Source organism: Perca fluviatilis, chromosome 12 (assembly GCF_010015445.1).
Source record: "Perca fluviatilis chromosome 12, GENO_Pfluv_1.0, whole genome shotgun sequence".
NCBI classification, from domain to species: Eukaryota; Metazoa; Chordata; class Actinopteri; order Perciformes; family Percidae; genus Perca; species Perca fluviatilis.
The window spans coordinates 38602878-38618880 of record NC_053123.1 but is presented as its reverse complement, the minus strand read 5'-3'; the positions used below and the strand labels follow the sequence as shown (position 1 = coordinate 38618880).

Here is a 16003-nt window from a genome sequence, read left to right as displayed (position 1 = left end):
CTAAAGTACAGATTCACCAAAGTCACACAATCACACAAGTAGATTTGGGGCTTCGATGGAGCTACGCTAACAGTTTCCCTAGGCTAATTTGTGTCTGTTTCTCCTAATGTTGTTAAATTCAGCAGAAACTCCACTCACAAATCTGACAATTCAGTGTCTTTCTTGAAGATTCCTAAAAACTCGCAGGAGAAAATAAAACTGGACCCATTATATTTAACAAGTTTGGTGTTTTGGTGAATTGGGCTGATGTGATGTGGTGTGGTAAGAGGTTAGCACTGACCGGTGGCGGTGACAGCAGGAGGCAGCAGCAGGAAACACAGGCACACTGTTAATGAGGCTCCACACACGGCAGCCATGTTGGCTCCACGACGCAGGTCGACGTCACATGCACACTGACACGCAGGAGGCCGGCATCACTGATCCCGGGTCAGACGCACAGCATCACCTCTGGAAACCAAACACACACAGATTACACATTTAAAGGGCAATGTTTTCAACCTTTATTCTATATACTATATTATTCTAAGTGTCTGACAACATTGTGGGATGGATCCCTACAGAGATAGACCTTTTAGTTAAAGAGTAAGATCCTTTTAGTTTAACATGAAACAGCCCCGAAATCACCATCACCAAACTCCACCAGACTCCATGTAAATAATCAGGACTTTTAGCGTGTATAGAGCCAGCATATCTCCACCAGACTCCATGTAAATAATCAGGACTTTTAGCGTGTATAGAGCCAGCATATCTCCACCAGACTCCATGTAAATAATCAGGACTTTTAGCGTGTATAGAGCCAGCATATCTCCACCAGACTCCATGTAAATAATCAGGACTTTTAGCGTGTATAGAGCCAGCATATCTCCACCAGACTCCATGTAAATAATCAGGACTTTTAGCGTGTATAGAGCCAGCATATCTCCACATGTAAATGGGTGAATTAAGGGTTTATTTCAACCAAACCAGAGCGGTGATTGTTGGAACAGTGGAAAGATGAACCAAGACGGCTTTTGATAGTTTTATTTAGTTTCTGTCCACTTTGAATGAAGTGTGTTTTTTACGATGATAAAAATCCAGATTATTTACATGGAGTCTGGTGGGTTTGGTGATTAATCCTTCTGTTTGACTAACAGTCAGTATAATATTAATAATATTGACCTTAATGTGTTATAATATTTCAAGGTTAATCAGTGAAACATCAATGGCCTCATAATATGTTATATTAATGTCATATATTACACAAAAAAACAACCAATCAGCTCTCTGTAACCGTCATGAGCCATCTGTGTCTTTGTAACACACCTGTACTACGCGCGCGCGCGCACACACACGCACACACACACACACACACACACACACACACACACACACACACACACACACACACACACACACACACACACACACAGGATGGTACATGTGTGTGTAACTGATATGACTATGACTAGATATTATTGATCACCTGCGATGTTCGCCTGCAGGTAAATTTGACGGGCGGCGTTATTAGAGCTGAGGACGGAAGGGAGTGGCGTGCGTGCGTCCTTGTGTGTGTGTGTGTGTGTCTGTGCGTGTGTGTGTGTGTGTGTGTGTGTGTGTGCGTGTTCATACCGGGAGGATGACTCCGGTCGGCTCTGGAAGGAGGAGATGAAGCAGCCTGTCTGGCTTTCTGTCTGTATTTTCGGGTTTGTTCTGGTCCGGCTCAGCTCGGCTCTGTTCGGTTCGCCTCGGATCGGCTCGGCTCGGTCCGGACTCTCCTCTGAATTAATAATCCAAATCCAGCCGCAGGTCTCTTCAATAGAATCAGAAAATGCGCAGAAATGAAGCTGCGCTCGGTTTCTCTGCGGCCACGCACACTCTGTCAGAGTCCCATTGAGCTTCCGGAGGACCCTTTCAAAATAAAAGCCCCTTGGAATCAAGCTGCCAGATGAATCCGAAGTGTTTCCGGTAGTGTTTTTTTCTAGTTTAGTCGGACCTCCCTTTACCTTAAACTTCCCACTTTTTATGAAATAAGAATTCAACATATCTGGCTGCTTGTGTAGCCATCACCGTCACTGTGTTCATTTCAATATACATTTTAAATCAGGGGTCTTCAATGTTTTTTAACTGAAAGAGAGACAGAGCAGGGACCCCCTACCACATATATTGTCCAAAATTAAGTTGCATATTAAACTGGGCCTACAATAACGTGTAGGGTGGCCTAAAGCCTTTATACAAACCTTTTTTGCATAGAATACTAATTACTATTAAACTATTAAATAACTATTAAAGTATAACAGCCTAATAATTGGTGGTATTATTTAAAACATCATGTTTTAATGTTACACATACACATGGCAGAGTGAATCCTTATTAACTGTATCTGTGGGTGGCCACCTTAGTGACTACCTAACCTATAGGCCCGTAAACAGTGGGGATTTATATTTGCTAATAATATGTTGGATTCATGTTAATACTGTAATTTTCGAAAAAACAAACAAACTTTTATTTCACGGCCCCCCTGCATTGATTCTGAGGACCCCCCTAGGGGTCCCAGACCCCCTGTTGAAGATCCCTGTTTTAAAGGATTATTACCAATCATCAGTGTTGGAGCCATTACACCACTTTGTTTTGTTTAAATAGGCTACCGTGTTGGTTATGCTAATTCATCTGCAGTTTTATGTTTGAGCACTGGGTGGAGCACTGCCTTTGGGAAGACATACAGGTGATCAGCCACAGGTACACAGCTGGGTGGAAAACGGGGAAAGCTGACAGCTTTAAACCGTGTCAGTGCGTGTTATTGTTTGATTAGTTTGACAAGGAAAATGGATGAAACTAAACCAGAAATGAAATGAAAATGGACTGTAATGCTTGTGTGACGGTGAGCAGGCCGTCAGGAGAAAACATGGGTCACAGCACCGAAATGTAGACAGATAGACTGACCTGCAGACATGAGGGAGCACCAGGGGCGATTCTAGGATCAGACCTTTAGGGGGGCTCGGACCCTAATTAGAATGTGACACAGTGCCATGCAAAAGGTACACACACAGACACACAGACACACACACACACACACACACACACACACACACACACACACACACACACACACACACACACACACACACACACACACACCACAAACACACAGACACACACACAGACAGACAGACACAAAACACACACACACACACACACACACACACACACACACACACACACACACACACACACACACACACACACACACACACTCTCTCTCTCCCTCTGACAGATCAGATAGAAGGTGTTTCTCAATGTCAAGGAAGGATCCTTCGAAGCCAGAATTTGGAGGATGCTACGTCATAGACGTCTGTCGAAGGACCGTTCCGATGTCAAGGATCCTCCGAATTCTACCAAGGACTGAGTCCTTTGTTCGGAGAATTTCCCATAGACGGCAAAGGATGCATATGTGTATCCTTCGCGGCTCCCAAATCACCCACAATCCTATGCGCGCGGCTTTGCCGGCTCGTTAAAAAAAATTAAATGGCGGACCTAAGCGGGAGTTGGAGCGGCATCGCTGACGGCGAAATAATCATTTAAATGTAAGTATCTTTAGTGTTTGCCGTACATGTGTTATCACCGTTAATGTTTTAAATCAATGTAAAGCTTAACGCTTTAATGCTGGTACAGATTGCTTTAGTAATTAGGTAGATACACCCGAGCTAACGTTAAGCTAACTGAACCTATCATTAACATTAGGCTGTTAGCTAGCTAGCTAGCGGTCTTTTTGTGCCATTTGTGTTTTTAAAGTTTAATGTCCGGTGGCATTTTCATCTCTTTTATATGTTGTTACTCTGTATGCGTAACGTTAGCAGAGATTTAGAAATGTGTGTGTTTATCAGTTGTAGCTTCAGGGTGGTAGGTAACGCTGCACCTTATTTACTTCACTATCAACGTTACATGAAGGCTAAAATGTATGAGTAGTTTCCCATATAAAAAGTATAACGTTTCATATAACGTTACGTTATAGCATTCATAATGGTAAACATCTTTTTCTTGTGTTTGCTGTCTTTTAACAGGGACAAACTGAGGCGGTCACTGAGGATGGGAAAGCAAAAGACAAGCAGGGAGACAGAGGCCAAAGAGAGATGAATAGCTAGATTATTTGCTAAAGCCTATTAGAGATTGGCATTCTGAAAATAAATGCATTAAATTAACTGGTTTGTCTGTGTCATTACGTTTTTGGGTGTGTATATAATATAAACTGTTTTTTAATGTCTATTTCTAACTGAATAATTATATTCAGATGGTACCTGCTTCAGTAACTTGTAAGGTATAGAAGCTCTAAAAAGACATTAATGAAACGTGTATCTTTTATTATAGCATTTATTCAAACATTACTATATAATGTACACAAGTATATTCAACATGAAGCAACGACCAGACTCAGCTGCTGATGATGGTGTTTCCAGACTGCAGACAGAAGGAGAAAGCTTTAGGTTAGTCCAGTAGTTATCCAACCTGTCCTGGTAAGATTAGGTTAGTCCAGTAGTTATCCAACCTGTCCTGGTAAGATTAGGTTAGTCCAGTAGTTATCCAACCTGTCCTGGTAAGATTAGGTTAGTCCAGTAGTTATCCAACCTGTCCTGGTAAGATTAGAATTGTATCACAAATATATGTAAGCATACTGTAACATTAAGGTACTTAATGTAACTGTGTAGTGGTCTCCATTATGGTCTTAACTGACAACTGTTGACCATTTAACACACTTACACCTAGCTACCTTTACTGTGTTAGTGGGTGTTTATCAATGGAGATATGACTTTTTATATGTTGGTTGTAGCCTTGTAGTTTGTGTGTTTATAGTACTATTTAACCTTTCTCACTTGCAGTTTATGCAATTCTCCTTAACGTAAGTGTTATGACAACTACAAACATGAACTCCCATGAATTTTTAATTTATTGATATGGGATAAATAAGAGAAAACGACTATTGCTTACATTAAAGCCTATCAGTGTTAGTAACGCTACCTACCTTAGCACGTTTGCGGCCAAGTTGCCGACAGAATATTCTCCTCCTGCAAGCAGACTGACGCTGATTCAGCTTCTCCATCTTCTCCATCTCAACAAAAAAATTGAACATCACAGTTCCACATCCATTTCGTCCAGTGTTTTGAAATGCAGCGCGGAAGTGAAGGCGGCAAAACATTTTCAATGACGCAAGCACGCAATGACGTGCACTTGCTAGCCTGTTCCAATGTACATGCTCTCCAAATGCTCAGGAGGAGCCTGGCCTAGCCTCTGAAGGATCCTTCCTTGGAAGGACTAGTCCTACCAAGGAAGGATCCTTGACATTGAGAAACGGCTAGAGACTCAGCCAAAGGCGGGAATCTGGCACCATAACCTCCTCTGATTGGCCAACACTAGGTTTCTGTTAACCCTTTCCTTGACTGAGTCACAGGTGCGTAGCATCAGCGTCAGACACAAAGGATATTACACCTGTTTCAAGCCCTTTCAACCTGTAACTGTTTGTTCGCAAACTCTGACTTGAAGCACCAAAATTGATTAAAAAACATATTTATTATAATATTTTTTATGGGGACTGAGATGAATAAAAAGGTTCTAAAATCACTCAAACTTTATTTGTAAAGCACATTTAAAACAACCAGGTTGAGCAAAGTGCTGGATATTGACATGATTTCGGACAGATTATAAACAAAAATGAACATTTAAAACAAGTAACAAACTAGAAAATGAAAATGCAGACTACAACTCTCAAGCAGGTTTAAAGGTCAATGACTAAAAGTGAGTTTTAGTCTACATGTGGCGTCTCCATGGTAAGTTGCTTTAAAGGTACAATATGTAACATTTCTGCTTTAAAATGTCTAAAAACGACCATACCTATGTTATATATTTTTATGAGTTGTGTTCTTACACTATCCCAAATGTTTCCACCAAATGTCAAACCCAGAGAAATCTGTTATTTTATTTTCAGACACGGCACGTTTCCTTTAGTCGCCCGTCAGTGGTGCCATATAACCTTTCACCCTCCAGTTACTCTAACTTCCGTCAGAAGATGATACGTTCAGGAGTAATTGTAAATCATACAATGTCACAGAAAAAAAATACTTGTAACTGTAATACTGCTTTTTTTTGCCATACAGCATCATTTTGTGATTAATTACATCCCACCTTTTATCACAGTAATACAACAGAGACCTTATTTATTTTGAAAGTTCAATATCGATACCAGCTTAACGTTACTACAATGTGCTAACGTTGATGCTAATGCTTTGTGGGTAACATTATGAGGTTACAACATCGTTCAACATGCTAATAAAGTTATTTTTAGTATGACTGTTTCGACCACAGCTAACAGGACTGGGCTAACCCACGAATAACTTCACTAGTAAAGTTAACGTTAGCTGTAGATAGACGATTAATCTAATAATAATTTAGCCAGCTAGCACACCCCGGTCTGTCTGCCTCACTCCCCCGGCGCAGAGAGACTCAGTCGGGATGACAGCTGACAACAGCCCCGGGACATATAGCTAGCTAGCTATCGTTAGCCCCCAGTCAGCTATCAGCCAGCTACTTCCATTACAGCAACCCCCGGCCAGAACTTATCTCCAGTGCCTGGTGCTTACGACGCTAACGGCAGTTTAATTAAACGTCGGGAAACAGACCATATCAGACCAGGCACCGAGGCTCACTAGCTAACTGGTCACCTACAAATAAAAATCTAATCAAGAAAAAAGGAATTATGTTGGGGAAACTGCAGCTATTTTATTACAATAACATGAATAAACGTTACTAAACGTAACGTGAATAAACTTGAACGGGTAAACTCGTCCGTGAACTGAAGCATTCTTAACACAAAAAACTCCCATAATTCCACGCAACTTCCCAATGTCATCGAAAGTCCAGTTTTACCGTCCATTGTTTTGGTTGAGAGACCCCTAGCGGCAGAAAGTTACATATTGTACGTTTAAGTTATGCCCCTTTACAAGTTACCCCCTTTCAAGTTAAACCCCTCTCTTGCAGTCTACAGTCTAGAGTCTTGCAGTATCTGAAAAGTTGTACATTTTGATATTTGAATGGTTCTTGTGGCTGAACGTGTGCAGAAGTTAGACACAACCAAAAAAAAACATTGAAGAAATAAAGAATCAAATAAGACTGTAAATGCTGCTGAATCAGCATTCACACAATAATGTAATTATGAAATGGACCATTCTTTATAATAAGTACTTTTTTTAAAGTATATTTTGATGCTGATACTTAGTTTTTAATATTTTGAATCCATGAGTATTTCTACACTGTGGTTCTAGGTACTTTTACTTTTGTTTTTTTCTCTCATATTCTTTAAAAAGTCAAAATAAACTTTATTATCCAGTAGGAGGAAATTCATGTGGTCTTACACTTTAAAATAAACATCTTATTACTTAATCTTTTCATCAATGAGTTTATTTGTATTTTGGATTAGTATCTTAACCTTGTTCTATTAACAGAATTAAATACTCACAAGAATATAATAATTTGACACTAATCAATAAGTCAGGACCAGACACTTTTTGTGACATGTCTTTTATTTTTGAATGCTTAGTTGATTATATAGTAAAGGAAATCAGATGAATAAAGAACACAACACATCAGTTTTAAGAATAAAAAGGAACCAGTTCATTAAACCAGTGGACTATATGAATTATTAATAGTTATGATGAAGTGTTATTACAGTTGCATTCTCCTCTTGTATCACAGAAAGGTCCGACAAAATATACACTTTTATTTTCTATCTGGACATTTTGGATAAAAAGATCATCACCACTCATGTCAGATAGGTTTACCTTTGGACAGAGTCATTCTAGCTGTTTCCAGTCTTTATGCTAAGCTAACATCTGCTCGAAGGAACTTCATATTTAGCGTTCACACATGAGTTGTATTGATCTGAACAATAACTCTCAGAGAGAAATCCATTTAGTGTGGTAATATTTTATCAGATGAGTGGGCGCTGTTTATAACATAATATTCAGTAAATTAAAATGGAAAAGATGTCTGAGTATTCAAATGTTTTCTGTATTTAATTTTGTGTTATTTACTGTACATTAAAAGTCCAATTACTGATTAGTTTTTGTCTAGCTCAGTGAGCCAGTTTCTGTCTAATTTTAAACCCAAATGTGAACTGTTCCCTAACTCTTCAGATAATAAACAAGTGAAAGTGAGTCATCTGTCAGCAGAGAGCTGTTTCTGTCTGCTGAACAAACTGAAAGGGAATCAATGATAGAGATTAGAGATGAGCTGGAGAGGCATCATCATGGTGTGGTAGAGTTACACACACAGGTTCTTGGAGCACACGAAAGCAGCCTGGTTGGTACAAACCCAGTCGTTCCAGTTTACTGTAGAGAGAGTTTACAACCAATGTAACTGATTACATTTAACTTTTATATTTAAAAGTGCAACATACGAAATGTTTTAAATGTTTTTTTTACCTCCCCAGTTCATCGTAAGACAGTTCTCCACTCCACCGCTGTTAGGCTCCCCCGCATTCCAGCTTTTGTAGTTGAATTTGGATCCATCAGTCCACATCCACCAACCCTCCTGGAGGAGAAAGATTGGTTTAAAGTCAAAGTGAAATCAAGAGTTTCTGTTGAAATACTCACAGGCCAAAAGACTTCTTATTTTCTACAACAACTCATGAGACCCAATGCATTCTCATGAACGGGTTTGTAAGATATTGTATGAAAACGTTTGTACAACCGCCTAATTTTGTATGAAATCCTACGAAATTAGGTGACCACCTGCCGGTCACATGACAGTTAAATTTAGCTGAGAAAAGGTGACAGTGAGCTGGGATAGTTAAGTTTAGACACCAAAACTACTAGTTAAGGACTGAAAAAAATAAAGTGCTTTGGATTAAAACACTTCAGGACATGAACACCTGTTTCCTGGGTGAAAGTCTTGTGTTTTCTCCTTAACTTCTTCAGGACATGAACACCTGTTTCCTGGGTGAAAGTCTTGTGTTTTCTCCTTAACTTCTTCAGGACATGAACACCTGTTTCCTGGGTGAAAGTCTTGTGTTTTCTCCTTAACTTCTTCAGGACATGAACACCTGTTTCCTGGGTGAAAGTCTTGTGTTTTCTCCTTAACTTCTTCAGGACATGAACACCTGTTTCCTGGGTGAAAGTCTTGTGTTTTCTCCTTAACTTCTTCCGGGACATGAACTCTGCTCCCTGGCTTTAAAGCCCTGGGTTTTAGGAGCCAAACATCCCCCCCCCCCCCAACCTCCTCCCTACGAGGATCTTCACCCCCTCATACAGCAGCAGTCAGTGTGCTGCTGACAGTAATAAATACGTGGAATACATACAGATTATAGAGCTTTACTTTTCCCCAGGTATATATTTATTATGCTTCATGAGAACAGGCTGAGAGACGAGCGACATCACTTCCTGTGTGATGATAAAAGTCTCACCTTCACTGCGTCAAAGCCTCCGATCCAGGAAGCTCTGTGTGTACCGGTCACTTGGAAAATGAAGTCTTTGATGAATGCATGTTCCTCAGCTGAGCGGATGGAAGCCAGAGTCCCACCAGCGGTCTGGCAGAAGGTCTAATGGAGACAATATCATCAGTTTTAATGTTTAGAAAGAAACAAAAACATAATCAGATCTCAGGGCAGTTTTACAGTCACATGGGACATTTTTATACTTTTGTGTGGAAGACGTATTCAGATCATTTACTTCAGTAAAAGTACTAATACCACAATGTAAATATACTGTTACAGTAAATCTTCTGCATTGAAAATGTTACTTAAATAAAAGTATGTAAGTATCATCGGTATCAACGGGTATTCATGTCTCAGGAGTGTTTGATCTTTTTTCTAGTTATGTGGTATTAGTAGTTTTACTGCAGTAAAGTATTACAGTACATTGGTATTAAGCATACATGTGTTATGATAGATGGAACAGCTGTACCTCTGCATCGATCCAGGTCTTTGTCTGGATGTAGAAAGCGAAACAGCGAGAGCCAAACGGAGTCCAACCATTAGGGCAGCAAGCTTGACCCTGTATGACCAAACACGCCAAAAACAATCAGACTAGTCTATACTGACAGCTGTTCATTTATGGGATTGTTCTTTAACAGCCAATGACATTTACAGTTGGGGAGACAGGACTGATTGTCTACTGTTTAGTGTTGATCACCATCTAACTCAGACAATTAAGAGCTACATTTAGCTTTAGATGTTATAAGAATATGTTTCCTATTTATCAGATCACAATTTTTAATGCACATTTGTGAGTGCAACTCATGAAGCAAAAATGGAAAATTTAAGCTTATAGGTAGCAAAATTAACAATGAACAATTTGCAGTTGACCTTAATTATCTGCAAACAGCACAACCAGCAAGTTAACATAACCATGAGTAATTAGCATCATTATATGAGCATTTGTTACAATATGTGCAATAACGTCTGAACATTTACTCAAAAGAGAAGATTAACTGTTTATTAAAAACTGTTTATAATAACAGATTTATTTCTTAATAGTGTACTTACATATGCAGCCAACAGTCCACTGGACAAACAGAGCAACAAAGCAAATGGGAAGACTGACGCCATCTGTGGAAAGATGTTAAACAAAGTCAACAAACTGCAGACAAAGAAATAATGTTGCGACACTGGTAACAGAACAGACCCAAAAGCGAGACATAGGCTTTTATTTGGGAAGAAAAAAGGAGGGAAGTAACGAAAGGGACTGGGAAATAAAGGGGAAGCTGGGAGGCAGGCTGGGCTGAGAGCTGCGAGGAGGGGACCGGGCGGTGAGGCCAGCTGACTGGGTACGGAGATGAGGAGATGATAACTGCAGAGGACAGACACAGAGAGAAATTAGAGAAATAACTGACAGGGTTTACAAGCCATGCTCAATCTAAGAAGATCTGTAGCATGTATCACCAAGGAAGGAAGAAACAACAATCCAGCAAAGATGGTGAGTGGATCCAGGGTTTAAATACAGAGCTTGATTGGAGTAGATGACTAGCTGGTGAGCACGGCAGGAGGGGTGATGATGGAACGATGACCAGGTGTGTGTAGTCAGCTTGAAGTAGCAGGTAGGAGGGGAAGGAGAAACAAAATGCAGATAGAGGCGGAGCCAACCAAGAAACTGACAGGGAAAGCAAAATAGAAACTGGAAAATAAAACAAAATCACAGCCAGCCGACCCCAACCATCACAAATGTCAGACAATGAATGACTGCAACTGATCATTACTGAGCCATTTATCCCAGCTAGTTTGTCTTGCTAGTTATAAGTGTATTATAAAATATAGATATGGTTTGATAGACTGCATTGTCATCTGCTTATCTGGGGTTGGGTTGCGGGGGCAGTAGCTCCCGCAGGGGACCCTAAACTTCTCTTTCCCGAGCCTCATTAGCCAACTCTTATCAGACATCTGACTGGGGGATCCCGAGGTGTTCCCAGGCCAAGTTGGAGATATAATCCCTCCATCTAGTCCTGGGTCTTCCCCGAGGCCTCCTCCCAGCTGGACGTGCCCGGAACCCCTCCCTAGGGAGGCGCCCAGGGGGCATCCTTACCAGATGCCCAAACCACCTCAACTGGCTCTTTTCAACGGAAAGGAGCAGCGGCTCTACTCCGACTTCCTCACGGATGACTGAGCATCTCACCAAATGAGGAAACTCATTTTGTTCACTTGTACCTGCGATCTCATTCTTTCAGTCATGACCCAGCCTTCATGATCATAGGTGAGGGAGAAAAAGGAAACATCCCGTAGATTGAGAGCTTTGACTTCTGGCTGAGGCTCTCTCTTTTTTATAAAAATGGTGCAATATGTGAAGTGTAATACGCACCGCACTGCCTCCATTCTTCCGACCAAGCTTCCTCTACGTTGTCCCCTCACTCACCAAGAAAACCCCAAGGAACTTGAACTCCTGTACTTGGGACTCATTCCCTCCCCACAAAATGTCCCCTCGAAACAGACAGGATTAGTTATTATTAACAGTAAAAATAGATGAAATTGTGATAATTAATTGAACTAGAAAATGCATTTCCTGCAGAAAATGCGTGGGAATGCTGAATTGCTGAATTGCTAAAGCTAACTGGATGAATAGCTTAAATCTGTAAGAAGAAGTTGAAATAGTGAGAATAGTTGAAAAGTGGAAATCGTTAAAAAGTTCAAAGTTGACGCTAAACTGAATTGTTGGCTATAAAAGTTGAAAAATGACAAAATATGTAGAACATTGTGAGGTCTTTAGCTGAAGTTGAAGAATAGTTGAAAAAGTGGAAATCGTTTTAAGAAGTATGAATTTCATTAAACAGCTATATTTGATGCTAAACTGAACTGTTTGCTTTAAAGGTTGAATAATGACAAAATGTGTAGAACATTGTGAGGTCTGAGTAGATTTTTCTAACAGATAATGACTCACATATGCAGAAATATGAAACAAATTGTGGGAAAAATCTTAAAGCTCAAATGCATTGCACTGCACTGCTGAAACATCTGGCAAATTTCAGAGTTGGAAGCTAAACTGCATTACCTACATAAGTGAAGAGCTTGTTAGAAAAGCTGGAAGAAATATTTTAATTATTATCAGATATAGAAACAGCATAAATCTAGCTGAGATGAGATGTGAAATATATTAGGTGAAAGAATGGGGGCTTAACAAGAAGAAAGAGAGGAAAGAGAGAAGAAGAGAGAGGGAAAAAGAGGAGAGGAAAAAGAGAGGAAAGATAGAAACATTGAGGAAGAGAGCAACTTTGACTAAAATTGATTAAAAAGGCTGAAAGTTTAAAGACTTTGTATTATTATCAGCCATATCCATTGCGTAGAACAAACAAGCATGAGCCTAAAGAGCTGAGAGGTGGATATATTGCCTGAAAAGAAACATATATAACATAATATACATGGATGAAATCACAAATGACCCTGGAGGGAGAGACAGAAGGAGGAAGGGAGAGAGGGAGTGAGAGAGAGGAAGGGAGGGAGAGAGAGAGACAGACAGAGAAGGAGTGATGGAAGGAGAGGAAGTTTGAGAAGGATGGAGGGAGGGAGAGACAGAGGGAGGGAGAGACAGAGGGAGGGAGACTAAAGGAAGGAAGGAGGGGAAGAGAGGAGGGAGGAAGACAGAGAAAAGAGAAAGAAGGAAGGAGGGAGGCATAGAGAAAGAGGGGGAGACAAGAGGGAGGGATACAGACAGAGGGAGGGAGGGAGACACAGACAGATAAGGAGACAGACAGACAGACAGACAGAAGTGGAACACAAATGATCTAGCCTGATGATCATAGTTAGTCTAGTTAGTTGACTCCTACAGCAAGCCTGGAGTAATCAGTAGACTGTCTGTGAAAGGGTTGTCATGGTTACTAAGAGCCTGGCCCATGTTTATAAACATCTCTTTGATCTGATAACGATAGCACCTGGTCTTAATATGTCTCCTGTAGCACACCGCAGCACTTCAGACACTGAGAGCAAGCTCTCAAACAAAGCCTCACAGTGGAAAAACCATAACTGCTATCTGTCAAATGACGTGATCCTGAGCACCACAAGGCCTTTGTGAACGTGTATAACGGTAAAATGTATATGGATAAACGTAAAAATGTGGTCATATCAGCGATTTCAAAAAGTGGTTTGTTCAGTGTTTCGCTGGGAAATATCCAGGAGTTTGATCATTGGAGTCAATGGAGAACGATATGGAGATCTTGTCATTTGGAAGCTCAACCAGCCAAAAGTAAAAGGCGTATCACAAAACTGAGCAGATTTTCTGAAACTAGACAAAAATACCTACGTTTTGATGTATAAATTGTGTATGCCAAGTAGAGATTGTGGGCGTGAGAGCAATTTGAGAAGAAAGGACAAAGATAATTTTTTCGAAGCTTCACCCTCTAGCTATGACATCATCCACTCTAGCTCACGCAATACACACTCTGTTTAATCGATAAAATTTCCTGAAATGATCACTAAACTTAAACACCTTTTTAACAAAACCTGTAAAAGGTATCAAACTGAAAAGATAAGTTTGGATAGCTGAATATCTTGTGAACATTTTAAAGTTTGTTTGGCATCTGTAGGTGAAAGTATGAAGGAGCTGAAAATTTTGGGAGCGGAAGAGGATTTGAAGGATTTGAAGGCTTCTCTCATTGACTTTAATGTTAAAAAAAAAGTGTTAAAAAGCTGAATATTTTAAAAAGTATAAATAGTAGAAAAAAAGTTGAAGAAGTCCCATCATTAGCTGAAATAGCTGAACATTTGAAAAGTTGAATGGTTTAAATAGGTGAAAGTATGCAGAAGTTACAGAGAGCCAAAAAACGTACGGAATAATAAAGCGAAGAATAATAAAGAACAGAATAACAATAGGTGGAATGCTGTAAAACAGCATTCCCCCAAATATGATTACCTTTGCTGAGGTGGTGATTGGCTGACACAGAGGAGAAGAACAAGCTGATGACTGTCACTGATAGAAAATGTCACAGATCTGAATAGCATTAAACACTCAATAATAACAAATTAGGTTAAACTTATCTGGACTAACATCATTAATGCATCCACAATCTGCACTTAATTTTATATTTACTTCACAGGAATAAACTCAATATATCAAACTTTCAGGCAAATCTTTCAATAATAATGATGACAATACAATGTGAAAACGTCCATTATACTCACATCAATACACTGTTTTGCTTGGTTTAGTTTGGAGGGAAAAGAGTCACAGGCCCTTATATACCTTAGAAAAAGGAGTGGTATTAACCATGATTGACACTCAATACAGTGATGCAGGTAGAGACTTGATATTGAACCAATATTTAACAGGGTGTAAATGTCAGGATCAGGTGTATGACGGTGTCTGTATGTAATGAACAATGTGTGTGTAACCGGTGGACTTCTGCGTTGAGTTTATTTTATTAACGACAGTGTGACACGAGGATCTCTTTAATATGATATCCGTTTATTCTCTCTGGTGACAAACTCAAATACAGACGGGATTACAAAAAGGGCATTAACCATTTCTTTAACAATACAAAGCAATATGATATACAGTGAAAACATACCTAGTGACAAACATGAATATCCGACCACAAGTACAAACCTGTGCTACTTACCTTGGAGAAACAATACTTACCTCTGACCACTTCCAACACTTCTCCACCTTTACCTCTTTAGTGAGAAGAGTAGCATTCCTGGTTCACATGGCAAGATCCCACAAACACACAAACTGAAATGGCCCAAGCAAGATATGTTATCCTTACAGCCACACAAAGCACAGCTTTTGCCCAACCTTGGAAGACAATCTCATTTGTGTTGGAGGCCGACTAAACGGTAGAGCGAGTTAGAGAATGACTGAGCAGAGGCAGTGCCTAGAACAAAGCCGTAGATTAGAGAAATAAAACGTGTTTTCGCACACGTTTTATATCTCTGAGTCACGGCTTTGTTATAACGCCGCTGGGTGCTTCCTCTCTTCAGTCTGGTTCACCGTATAACGTTAGCGTGCTTTCGAAGGGTCATTGAGGTTTTTTCTAATGCTCTGCCATTTTTCGACCAGCTGTTTGTAACACAAAATAAAATGGATTATGGATAATTTTATTTCTATAGTTTATAGCTGACTTTACCAGCTGACTTCTCTATTGGCCAGGTGCTCCCAGTTACCTTGTTATGACCTCAGCCACGGACCTGCAAGTGCACAAGAAAGACAACAGTACACAGGCTCAAGGCAACAGGTTCTGGGCCGTCATCTGGGGGAATTTCCAGCTCATGAACAATGTAAATTGAGACAGTGATACTCAGGTCTCATTCAGACCAGTGACCAACATAACATCATAACCTCTCCAGGCAGAGGAATACTTCAACTGTGTGCATCCATAGATGACGAGAAATGTAGCAGTTGTATGATAAGACAGAGCTGTTCACCCTGCCAAGGCCATAGAGAAAAGTAAACTCAACACCTTCCGTCTGTGCTGAGATATTTGGGCACCGACAATATCTTTGGTACTTTGAAGGTTTAGCTAAACTTAATGCCATCCAGTTGGATGTTTAAATATCCAACCTGCT

The 16003-nt window shown here is 40.1% G+C and overlaps 2 protein-coding genes across 5 annotated transcripts in view; both read right to left on the bottom strand.

Annotated features, from left to right (window-relative positions):
- LOC120570380 (bone morphogenetic protein receptor type-2-like) overlaps positions 1-1875 on the bottom strand; it is a 35024-nt gene extending 33149 nt beyond the window's left edge. For all 4 annotated transcript variants that reach the window (XM_039818691.1, XM_039818692.1, XM_039818694.1 and 1 more), the window contains exons 1-2: positions 1609-1875; positions 281-447 (exon numbers count right to left, since the gene is read on the bottom strand). In XM_039818691.1, coding sequence (XP_039674625.1) covers positions 281-356 — 76 coding nt within the window. In that variant the 5' untranslated portion in view covers positions 357-447; positions 1609-1875. The remainder of the gene's footprint in view (positions 1-280; positions 448-1608) is intronic.
- A 6207-nt stretch (positions 1876-8082) lies between these two features.
- LOC120570388 (galactose-specific lectin nattectin-like) lies at positions 8083-15215 on the bottom strand. Its single transcript, XM_039818711.1, has 7 exons — positions 14621-15215; positions 14352-14408; positions 10505-10567; positions 9924-10013; positions 9425-9559; positions 8445-8553; positions 8083-8351 (listed from the first exon to the last, which is right to left on the bottom strand). The coding sequence occupies exons 3-7, from the start codon at positions 10565-10567 to the stop codon at positions 8284-8286; spliced, it is 465 nt and encodes a 154-aa protein (XP_039674645.1). The 5' UTR covers positions 14352-14408; positions 14621-15215; the 3' UTR covers positions 8083-8283.
- Between the last annotated feature and the right edge of the window lie 788 nt (positions 15216-16003).

Coding starts and splice junctions, on each gene's coding strand:
- LOC120570388 (XM_039818711.1), bottom strand. CDS start 10,567: ATGGCGTCAGTCTTCCCATTTGCTTTGTTGCTCTGTTTGTCCAGTGGA. Junction 9,560..9,923: donor AGACCTGGATCGATGCAGAG/GTACAGCTGTTC, acceptor TGTCTCCATTAG/ACCTTCTGCCAGACCGCTGG. Junction 8,352..8,444: donor TCTTACGATGAACTGGGGAG/GTAAAAAAAACA, acceptor CTCTCTCTACAG/TAAACTGGAACGACTGGGTT.